The sequence below is a fragment of the Vicugna pacos genome, chromosome 2 (assembly GCF_048564905.1).
Source record: "Vicugna pacos chromosome 2, VicPac4, whole genome shotgun sequence".
Taxonomy (NCBI): domain Eukaryota; kingdom Metazoa; phylum Chordata; class Mammalia; order Artiodactyla; family Camelidae; genus Vicugna; species Vicugna pacos.
Genome location: NC_132988.1, coordinates 81,286,357 through 81,298,611, shown reverse-complemented (window position 1 = coordinate 81,298,611; position 12,255 = coordinate 81,286,357). Strand labels below are relative to the sequence as shown.

Here is a 12,255-nt window from a genome sequence, read left to right as displayed (position 1 = left end):
TGAAATTCAAACTTCACCAGGCATCCTACATTTTTATTTGTCAAATTCGGCAACGCCAATAAAAGCCATTTATTCCCCCAATGTGCATGGCGGACCCGGCCCACAAGCAAGTCAAAATCTTAGTTATGTTGACCTATCCATGAGAAAATGGCTATAGTCCTTCTGAGTTTTAAACCGTAGTGGAAAAAAGCTTTCATCCTTCAGCTGAATTGTCCTCCCACTGGTCTCACCTTTTTCAGTTCTAAATCTCTCATTTTTCTTCTTAATTATAACACATTTGAAGGATTGCATTTTTATTTGTGATAAAACCCATTGATAGAATATACATACAGGTCACATAAAAATACATGAGGATGATTATTAAACCTAATATACAGTGATGGTTAGGTAACGTGATTAAAGAACTACACATTTATTGTATACAGTGTTACTAATAATGTCAATGAATCTCTTCTAAGAAGCACTTCTTGCACAAAGAGTATGTTTTAGCAGTTAGTGCAAACACATTAAAATACTATTTATAGAACTACAACCTCAAATCATTCAGTCGCACTCGGTCTCATGCACTGGTTTACCACTTGACCAACGACCCTGATTTACAGCCTTTCAATAACATACCAGGGAAAAGCAACAGGAAGCCCATCACCTGCAGAAGCAACTGCAGAGGGCCACTTTGGAACAGCAGCACCATTCCACGTTATAATATGCACGTTTGTTGTATTGCACCTTCCTGAGTTGAACTTGGAAAACGGTAGCCACACATGACGCCAGCGCGGGTGAGTCCGCCCCGGTCTGGGCCCTCACTGGTGGTAGGAGTAATCTTGACCGTCATAGCTGTCATAGCCACGCCCTTTGTAGTAGCTGTACTCATCCTCATAGGCTCGGAAGTTGTCCCCACGTGGGTCCCCATTCTCATTTTCGTAGATTTCATATCCAGTGTCATACTCACTGGTGCCTGTTTGTTCATACTCCTCGAATCCAGGGGTGGTGGTTTTCCCAGCTGGGGGCGGGGTGGTCCCATGGACCTCCCTGGGTGGAGGCGTAGGCACAAACCTGCCATTTGGAGAGGCGGTGACCTTAGAGCCACCGTCGCCCTGCCCTCCAGCCACTGTGGTTCCTTCCGCGCTGGCGTCAGTGACGCCCTCTTCCTCTCCACGGTCCCCACCGCTGCTGCCGTTGCCAGAGTCCACCTCTGTGCTGTTGGTGCTGGTGCCGTTGGTGACTTGCTCATTATCGTCCACTTCTGCTTCATTCTCTTCGTTTTCATCTTCTTCCTCTTCCTCCTCTTCTTCATCACTTTCCTCCTCTTTTGTAGCCTTCTTTCCTATATTCCCAGCCTGTAAGAAAAAGTTTGAAAGAATCCAAATCTAAGTGTGTAAAACAGAGAACTTAAGGCCATACTTGGTCCAACACAGGCTGTGCTGTCAGCCTTGTTCTATGTGTACTTTTGAACTGAAGCCGATTAGTTGGGGGGGGGGTTAAAAATTCTGAATTAGTGCTGTTATCATTGGGTTTTGGCAGAGAGAGAGAAACCTGGTAAGTACGTCTTCTCTGTGGGAGATGCCTTCTATAGCTTTGCTGCTCACTTTCTCTGTCTCGGAATCCTCTCCCCTGACATGCAATGGCATCTCTCGGGACCTTATATCCTTTGCTACAGTGCTCATCCTTAGCGTTCTGTGATAGTGCCGAAAGTCAGTGTAACAACATGGGGAGAGGACTTGCCTGGAAGAAGATCTTTCTTATTTGTAAATAAGGGCATTGTACCTGTTCTTACTTTTTCATGAATTAACGAAGGTAGTATAAAATACTCAGTGTATAGTGTCAGGATAACCTCAGACTTCAGTAAAGAAATGAGGTCAGATTCAACATTTTGGAGGAGCTGTTACCTTCTTGGGAAGTTGGATGCCAGCCAGACCTATACTCCCAGTTCCAGGTGTGATCTCCTCTCCATAGCCAAGCGTGGTAGTGGAAAGGGTGGCGTTCTCAGCCTCAGATTCTTCATCTTCATTTGCATCAGAATCTTCATTTTCTTCATTGTTTTCTTCCTCATTTGAAGTCTCCTGGGGGAAATGTCCAGAACAAGAAAAGTTATTTTAGCCAGACGATAACTCAAGATTTGCTGGAATCATGAACCATTACTGGAAAAAAGCTCCATATCCCTCAGCCAGCTTGTCACCCGATGTTACGATTCTGCTTCCTCTTACGCCGTTTGCACCTTTCACTTCTCAGAACTCAATTCCGTTTTCTCATTGTATTTACTTCACTGTAGTGTGTTTCAGATATTTCTAAGTTGTATTTAATCAATTCAAAAATATTTGTGTAATAGTTTCAGCATATCTGACTGTATGGTGTCATACCATACATGGCTTAGGCCCTTGAAGTCTTGTTAATAACTACATGACATGATAGTATGTTAATTATTGTATTTGCTGACAAATCAGCTGAGAACTTTATACCTATTTTTATTCCTTTTAGCAGCCTTGCAAGGTAGAATTATTACTCACACTCTTTAGATAAGGAAAGTGAACTCAGAAAAGTTAAATAACGTGTTCAAAGTCTCATACTAAGTGATGAAACTATATCTTTCTAAACTAAAAAAAGCTGAGCCTTTCTATTACACCAGGACATTTTTGATGATGATTAGGTTTTATGCGAATTGTCTACACTACACCTAGGAGATTTTTTCAGGAAGAAATTTTTTATAGAAACCCCTGTCTTCAAACAAATCGATTGCATGTCTTATTTTCTACCAAAAAGAAGTGAATGTATTTCATTTATTTTCAGGAGCTTTTAAAGAAAAAAAAGATATATTAAATTAAAAATCCATCTGCTGATATATAAGCCAGTTCTGTGCTGTGTGAAGTATTCAAAAGATTTCAAGCATTTGACATACAATTCTTCTGTGCAATGAAGAAACTAAACACTTCAAGAAATCCTTAGTGATATTATTATGTTATTGCATGAAGGTTTTTTTTTTTAAAAAATTACCACTCTTCAACTGAATGTTACTATCATCTTTAACATTTTATTCTTTTGCCTTTACTCCATGTTGTTAGGCAATTGTTGATTGAATTAATTTCCCAATGTAATTCATTGCTAATATTTAAAGTCAGGAATTCATACAGAGAATTTATTTACTTTAAATGAGTACTAGAAAGTTGAATTTATTTCAGTGTACTTTTAAAGGATTGTGATGTTAGGATAACTTTAAACTAGGCAGCCTGTATTTTAAGACTTTAAAAACAAACAAACAAAACTCAGATTTAGCCTACCTTATTATTAAAACAAAGTAACTAAAGAAGACTGTGTTTGTTTCTCTTGATTTGTAATTCCACTGTTTCAATGAACTCGTGGGAGTAGTAGAGTCCACCCCAAAACAGTCTCCAAGCTAATTGTGTCAAATATCCCAAAAACACCATATTGTTTATTTGTTTTTTTCATGTTTATATGCTTTAGTCCAACAGGCTAACCCTTTCAGGGGAGAAGGCAGAAAGATGCTTAGAGAAGGAGAAGATACAGGCTGGGTCCTGCGCTCTTACTCCTTGAAAAACCTGAAGTCCAATGGGATAAATGACTTGGATGAGGTCAAAGAGATGGCAGTTCATTTGCGGCTGAGTCATGACTGCAGACCTGAACTCCCAACCAATCGGATTCTACATTTTCTCCTATGACACCCGCTCTTGTCCTAGTACTTTATTTAATGATGTTCTGCTGCAGTGAGTTAAAAAGGAAAATAGGTCAGTCTTTTGATGGGTATTAGGCCTTATATATCTTTTTGAATAGACAAATCAGCAATAATGTGTGCTTAGAAAGTGTTACTAGCCCCCTAGAATGGCTAAAAATACTGAAAGGAACAAGCGTTGGTGAGAATGCAGAGCCACCAGAAGGCGCGTATGCAGATGGTGGGAATTTACATCAGAGTATCAGCTTTGGGAAGCTGTTTGGTTGCATTTCATCAGGTTGAAGCAGACCTTTTGAAGTCTGGACGTTTCATATGTTCACCAAGGAGGACTAGAATGTTCACAGAAGTGCTTTTCTGTCATAGCCCAGACCTGAAAACTCCCCAGATGCCCATCAACAGAAGAATAACACATTGTGGTACATTTATATAATAAAACACTGATGATGAGAATGAACGATTTACAGCTATAGAACCAAATGGGTCAACCTCTGAAGCTGAGAGTGGAAGAGGCCACACGCAAAAGAGCAGGCGCTGTGCGATTCCATGTATAACACAAAAAGAGCCAAGAGCAATCTACCTTTTAGGAGTCAACATAGCAGTTGCCTGTGGTGGGGATGGTTAATGAATGGAATGGAGCACAAAGCATGTGCTGCTTTTTTATACGGGGGCCAATTACTCTTGAGTGTTCAATTTTTGAAATTTTAGTCATCTGTACACTTATGATAATTGTGTTATTAGGTACATTATATTTCAATAAAAGTTTTTAAAAAGTGAAACTGAATAATTTAGGAGTAGGAAAAATGTATTATCTTTAAATAGAAAATATGCCTAAGCACCTTCTCATGGGAATATAATTCTTAGGGACTCTATTTAACCTGAATTGCCAATGAAATTTTAGGGAAGAAATGGTGAAACAGAGAGGTTTTAAACTCTCTTCAGGATGGGCAATTCCCAGTTTTATTCATTTGGTTTTCTGTTATCATTTTGAATAAATGGTCTTTGGAGCATTTAATAAGTGCCCTCTGAAGTTTCAAAACCAAATCAGCAAACATTTACCAGGCACTATATGTGTACAAGAAACTGGGCGAGGCAGTGAGGGTACAGCACTGCTCCTCCTCAAAGCAGGGATTGTAACCCGAGGTCTCTAGTCTCCGGGTCATGCAGTTTGCAGATGAGTTCTGGGAGGACCATAAATGTTCAGAGATTGTTGGCAAAATATTAAGTATGTGGGATTTCATCAGAGTCCACCATCACAACAAATGAAGAACCAGTGCCAAAAGGTATGCAGTCTAGTTGGGAAATCTAGCTGGCAAGGCAATTTTGCAGTCATTGTACGGCAAACAGCTGTAGTGAAATGGATTACCCTAGTTTAGCCCTTGAGTAAGATTATTATGTGGAACTCCAGGCAAAATTTTGTGGGATTTAGTAGGTGGCATTTTTCTTGGTACTGACAACATTCTTGTAAGGTCTTCCTTTAAAAGCTATTGGGGTAAATTATGGTACTGAAAATGTTACTAAAAGTAACATAAAATGGTTTTTAAAAATATCAAACTAATTATTTGTCACTTTTAAACTTCCCACACCACTTTGTTTTCAGGACAGTAGACGTTTACCCATGATCCATTTGGACTGTCATTGTCCCTTCATAAATAGCATCTAAGAATACCTGAATTTAGAAGGTTCCTAAACCAGTGGGTGGCTATAATTGACTATCCAGAAAAATGTACCTAATTAGTATGTTTCCATGGGCAAGAGTGTCAGTTATAAACACGTTAGCACAATTTCCAAGTTCTATGGATGAATTTTAGCCACAAACTACACTAATTTGTTGTACTGTATAGTAAGGTATCTGTACATCTTGATTATTTGCATTTCTATGAAAACATGAATTTTATTATTAGGGAAAAAGACATGAAATTCCAATTAGGAAGAACAAGTAGAAAAGAACTACTTTATGAGTCCAGAAAGGCAGATGAATCGCAATAACATCATAGAGGATGTAAGATTAGCTTTCATATACTACCCACTTATTAAATTGAATTTTTCAAGTTTAGTCCTTAAAACAAGTATTGCACTGAGTTTAGGATTATTGTGTATTTGTCTTTTACTATCATGCTCAATCCACCTAAATATAAATAACACTTCTTTTTTTGATCAGAATTTATATTTCTTTCACTTAAAATAGAGACACTTTTGTATTTGTGTACCACGTACAGGTAACTTTAACCCCAAACTGCAATAGTGTTTTAAACAGGTCATTTTAGTTAGTTTTAATTTAAATAACATTCCATTTGTCCAAAATAGAAGACTGTGGGCAGTTGGTAAGCTGGCGATGGTTATTTGCTGAGTCTGGAGTACAGGAGACTAGTCTCCTATTTGTTTTTTGTGCTTCCTGGTTATGAAAAAACCTGCAGAAATTCCTTACCTCTTCTTCCTCCTCTTCTGAGCTATCACCATCTCCGTTTTCTTCAGATGAGTCACTGCTGCTCTAAAAAAGTACGTATACATGAATCCATATGTGTATGAATATATATGTACATACATTTATTTACTTACTTAGGATAACCCTCATGCTGCTGTGAGAAAGATATGAGGGGACTGGACATAAATAAAATGAGGTTAGAGAGAAGGGCATCTTACAGTGATCAAGATATGCATTGAAATGCTCCATTTTCAACCTCGAAAGCATTAACAATATGTTGAAACATATTCTACGTGAAAACTAGAGCAATGAATCACAGTGTGGCTTAGCTCTGAGAGAACAAGAGGATTATCTGGTCCAATTTCTTGATTTTACAGAGAAGGAATCTGAAGTCCACAATGGTTGTGACTTCTCCAATCAGTTCAAGACAAATCTTGGGCTAAGACATAGATCTCATTGTTTTATTTTCTTTATGATTATATGAATGAAATGATGACTAAGCTTATCATAAAATGTAAGTTGTTACTGGATGATTTTCTTAAATAATGAGTTCTCCTGGTGAATTTAAATTGGAATTTGACTTGAAATTAAATTTGCGTATAATTTTTAGTATATTTTAATCTAATTAAAGCTAATCCCTCAATGAAGTGTATGTGTGTGTGTGTGTGTGTGTGTATAGTTATATAAGAGGAAAATTCATCTACTCACGTAAGAAATGTATGAGTACTATTTCTCTAAAAAGCTCAATTTTGAATGAGAATAAATTAAAGAGTCTGTGTATAAAAATAAAATCGTAAGTTAATGAACTTTGCTACTTTTTAAAAGGAAATGTATATCTAAACATCTGTTATCTGAGCCTTTAAGACAGTAGTGGAGATGCTTCATCTGTCCCAATGTTGGCCCAAATTAGATTTTCCTTCCTTTTCTGCAACCACTTCTTAATGACACTAAGTATACAAGTAGATACCCAACTTAAGATTCTGTCATTTTCTGTCCTGCAAATTTATCTTTGATTCTGGTGACTCATTTAAGTACCCTGGATCTTAGAAAATATAACTGCAGAAGGACCTTAGGGTCAGAGATCAGAGAAAACACTTCTGTCCCAACCCTGCTCAGGGCTCCCCGCGTTGGGCTCATTCTCCAGGTGGCCGCACCATCCGCCCAGGGAAAGGGAATGCTTGTGCCCTGGAGCCAAGAATAACTTTGGGTGGAAAAGAGAATAATTAGACCTGCTCTTCCATTGCCATGACCTTAATGGTTGTGCCTTCCCTAGCCCAGAGGTGAATAAAGCATAAGGCTCTGTTGGAACTGCTTCTATTTGTTTGGATAAAACATGAATTTTAAAGCCAATGAAGCTTAATGCATTTTGGGGTGAGAATTTGGGCACTAAATACTTAACAAGGCTTAAGAAAATAAATAATAAAGAGCTATGGAAACATAAAAGTAGACACATACGGGGAGAAACCTTGGAAATCAAACTGTAAAGTAAGACAACAGATCATAAACACTAGATCAGACTGTTGAATTGGGAGATACATGTTATTGGATTCTACCTGAAAACAGCTCTCTAATTTACAGATTCTACATTGGTTGAGATAGACCTGTCTGTGTATGATCTGTGGAAATTTTGTGTATTAAAGATCTCCTCAAGAGTCTGTGAGCTTTGGGTCTATCAATAAGGAAAGATATAAACTGTCCTATTATCTTTTCACTACAGACACTTGCATTGGGCCACACATCTGTATCTATAAAAATTTCTAGGTGGGAATATCTCTAAGTATATGATATTTTAGAAAAGTTGAGGGGGTAATCAGAAACTTAAATTTATTGTCATTTCCATTTCATTTAAGAAAGACAACAAAGCTTCAAATGAGCACTGTTTATTTATGGGCAAACCAAAGAATGGAAGGCAATTCTGAAAGCCCACAGCCTTTGTATCATTTGTGCTCATATTTCTGTGGCCACACACATTCCCCATAATTATTATGGTACTAGAAATACTTTAAGATGATCATTTCCTATCACTGTATGAGTTAGAGATGGGTTAGCCCAACATATGGTAAGATGCTATGCCAAGCCACTGTGCTGAGGCACCGTTTTCAGCATCCTGACTGCTTTTCATGTCTCAGGAGTCCTGGGTCAGATGGTGCATAATTGGTGCCCTGAACCCAAACTGTATAGTAATAAAAATAGCACAATTCTGGCTTGTTGTCTATTTAAGATCAGCACCACACCCTCCAGTTTTCAGAACCCTCTTCACAGGTAACCCAGTAAAAACAGAAGCTCTTATTTTTAGTGTGTAGTTATTTTTTGTTTGTTTGTTTACAAATTTTGAGGATGTTCTGTCTTTCTCACAAGCTTTTCAGTTCACTTCATGAATTTCTCTCTTTCCTGTGCAGTTCTCGAGTGACATTTCCACTAGAGTAATGCTCCAAAGCGTGATGTGTTGTTCTAGTGAACCACACAAGTCAAAGTCTGGGAAAATCTTCAGCAAGCCATTGATTGTCAGGAATTTTTATTTTAATGGTGTCTGCTGTTCATGAGTCAATTTTTCTTCTTAAGTCCTTCTTAAAGGACTCTAAATTATTCAGTGTGAAATAGCTATATGACAGTAAAACAGCTATATGACAACTATAGTATGGCAGTTAGTGGCCTTATCACTGACCTAATTGTTAACTATTGATAAAATTGTCCACTTTTGTTGGTGAATTAGCCAAAAATACCTGAACTCAGTGTGCTATGGCGTTTGCTTTAATTATATCATTCTAGCCTGAACCCAAATGAGTTTGCTGTGTGTGTGTACCTCTGCTTTAAAAGAAAACTTAGGAATACATTTTATTTTATTATATTAAAAACAAACTGTTTATAGTAGGTGATCTTCCTGGCTGAATTTTAGTGAGAGTTGAATTTAGGTGTTTCATACTTAAATTTGATTCCCTTTTAATTGTAATAGGTGGGAAGGAAAATTAATTTTTATACTTACCTGAACTGGAAATCGTTTTAGAGGAGGATAAAAGTAGGCATGCTTGTAAAGATAATATCGGGGCCGGTACTTAAAGACCTGCATAAACACAATAAATGATAGATTCACGTTTCATGTGCAGTAAATCTAGATAAATGTAGTCAAGCCAAAGAAGTATGTAAAAAATGAATTACCCCATTTTCTTCAGAGTCCTCTAATTTGGCTCTTTGATGCAAATTTTTCATCTGTTTGAAAGAGCATTTAATTATTACATATTCTCTCTTAAATATAGAAAGACAAAATTGGAAATAACTCTAGGTTTTTTTAATAAAGAACTTACTGAGAAAGCACAGGCCATTCCCAAAATGCTGAGCAAAATTAAAGCTGTCTTCATCTTGGTGATTGCTTCTGGAATTAATGAAGTGATAAAGTTATTGCATAAAACTAAGAGTGTAACTTTTGTGCTCATACTAGGAGATGAAATATTTAATTTATTTTCATTTTTGTCCAGTTATGGTTTTGACTAATTAGAAAAAATTTCTGCTTTTGTTCTAACATTTTTCCTTCTATTTGAGTGGTGGAAGGCTGACTTTACCCGTCTATTTGAATAATGGTGAGTTCCATATTTGGTTTTAACCTCTCCACTCTGACTTGTCAATGGAAGGCCATTTCGTCACTGCCAGGGGCTTGAATGCTTAGAATCCTTCACAGTAGGGCAAGAAGGTCTCCTAATATCATTGACACGGGAACATCAGCAGTGTGGTCATGTCATCTGTTTGTTTTGTTTACATGAAAAACGAAGCAAAAACTGAATACATTCAAATGATAGCTTTTATGCTGATTATCCTAGAGGCAGTTTCCAGCCTCTATATAGCTTTTGAACTAAAAATTAATTTGTAAAGTGGAGACTAGGTGCCATTATCCAATGAATATCTTAGAATACTTGATATTGATTAAGTATGTGCAAAGATCCATGATATGTGAAATATTATTCTCATAACGTGGTACCCAGTATCCATGTTTAAGGATGACTATTGTGAGACGAGATATCAGAGTTCATCTTGGGATATTAGAGGCAAATGCCCTCAAGTTACATTGTTCCCCAGCTCCATTTAAGCTTTCCATCATAAGTGGGGGAGATTTTTGTGGAATGGATGTGGGGCTCTTCAAGGTCAGGGTTGGAGCCATGATGGAGACTTCAGTTCTATGGAAGAATTAAAGATGCCGCTCTCAGAATAGGAAAAGTTTGTGGTCATTCCTGGGGTTTGAGCCTTCAAAGATCTCAGCTCCACATAGATTTCTCAGAGGTAAAAAGAGAGCGATAGGGAAAGCCTATCTTAATTTTATTCCCTTTGATGAAATCCTATCTGAATAGAAGTTGAACAAATGTAGCTGAAAACCACTAACACCCAGCACTTGCATTGAGAAACACATTTAACTGAGAGCACTCTCTCCTCCAGAGTGACAGCTTTGGCAACGTTTTAGAAGCAATATTTCCCCATAAACATACTAGGAAAAGCAATATTTAAAATGCATGAAACCCATGTCATATACTATACCCTGAAGCTAGATTTTGCATTTTATCATCATTAGCCAAGATTTATTGCCTCCTTTTGAGTGTCTGACACTAAACATTAAGCAGGGTATGGCTTAAGGCCTGGAGAAGCTGTCTTGGGTACTCATTTATACTTTATCTGTGGCCGAGTAGGTCTTTTGATTTTGATGCCTACAAACTTGCTTACAGTCCCATCTACTTTGGTGAAAGTTTCTGGTGGGCACACGGGGATAAAGAGGCTTTGCCCCTCAAGGGGGCCCATCTGGTTAAAAAGCTTTCATTGCTATTGGGGGGCTCTGAATAACATTTGGAACTTGGCCACCTGTCATGCAGCCCACAACAAACAGAAAGACTATTGCTCTGCAGTTTTATGAAAAAGGTTGGAATAATTACAATATCTTAAAGAGCTAAAAACTTAAATACATGGAACTGTAGAAAGAGTTCTGAGTATAAAATTTCTCATAACAAACCATAAAAACAACTACATAAAAACGTACCAGGAATAGTATAAAAAGAACCAAAGGATTCTTGTAGGCAGCAGTTGGCTGCCTACATAAATCTCATTTTATTTACTTTGTGATTCATTAAAAGCAAAGACCTCACAGTGCCCACTACTAACCCAGACAACAATTCAAACGTTCTTAAAGAATTGTTTTGAGAATCTAATTGCAAGTTTTTATTGGGAGGAGTATGATAAACTAAAGACATTATTCATTTCCCTAGTACTATACACTTTTCCATTCTGATTTTAGAGCTATAGGATATTAACACGTTGAAACTGAATATATAACATATTGACAAGATATTGCTTATAATTAAAGTACAGATTAGGTATAATTGACAGAGAATTCAGCATATATCGAGGCAGATTTGTAAATGCAAAATAGTATTTCCATCAGGCTGAACCAGAATAAGTAAACACACTTATGTCTGGGGTGCAGAGGTGAAAAGTAGGAAGCATAATTTTCTAGTTTATGTACATGATAAGAACTTATTTACATGTATAGGTTAATAAACTGAGAATTTTGGGAAGAATTCAAAATCTGAGGTAGTAAGTTTAATGATGTTTTAAATTACATAGCATTTCTATACAGTGTGTTAATATCTACATTTAAATTAAAAATTCAAAACTAAGTCCAGAGATGTAAAATGTGATGTATTTGATTTGAAGATAATGAAGTTGTCAGAATAAATCTTACCCCTTTGCAGTCCTGGAGTGAGAAGGCAGGCTCCCAGGAGTGAGTGACCCAGATTGAATACTTCCTCTGCTCTCTCACTCACTCATTCACTTACTCTTACCGGCTATAAACTCCTCTTCGCCTTCCCACAGCCAATCACTGACATGGCCAAGGTGATGTCAGAATGTGGAATCTCACCAGAAAACCCCCAAACTTCAACACTTTTTCAAGACACAGGCGCAGTTGAATAAACATGAACTGTGGCTCGAGTGCCAGGAGGTTTGCATTGTGGAATTTAATTGAAGGTTTAGATGAAGATGAATAGTTTGAGTTCTGAATATATATAATAATATGCTGGATTTGAATTAAAATAAATAGCAAAGGATTTAACCATTTAAATATTTCATCATTATGCAAATTTTCACTATGTTGAAAGGAAGGAAAATTTACTGTAAT

General features: G+C 37.2%; 1 protein-coding gene across 1 annotated transcript; it reads right to left on the bottom strand.

The window, feature by feature from the left end:
- Positions 1-419: 419 nt before the first annotated feature.
- Positions 420-11,876, bottom strand: IBSP (integrin binding sialoprotein). The gene is made up of 7 exons (XM_006198174.4): positions 11,821-11,876; positions 9,407-9,474; positions 9,261-9,311; positions 9,088-9,165; positions 6,108-6,170; positions 1,887-2,060; positions 420-1,337 (listed from the first exon to the last, which is right to left on the bottom strand). The coding sequence occupies exons 2-7, from the start codon at positions 9,458-9,460 to the stop codon at positions 801-803; spliced, it is 957 nt and encodes a 318-aa protein (XP_006198236.3). The 5' UTR covers positions 9,461-9,474; positions 11,821-11,876; the 3' UTR covers positions 420-800.
- Between the last annotated feature and the right edge of the window lie 379 nt (positions 11,877-12,255).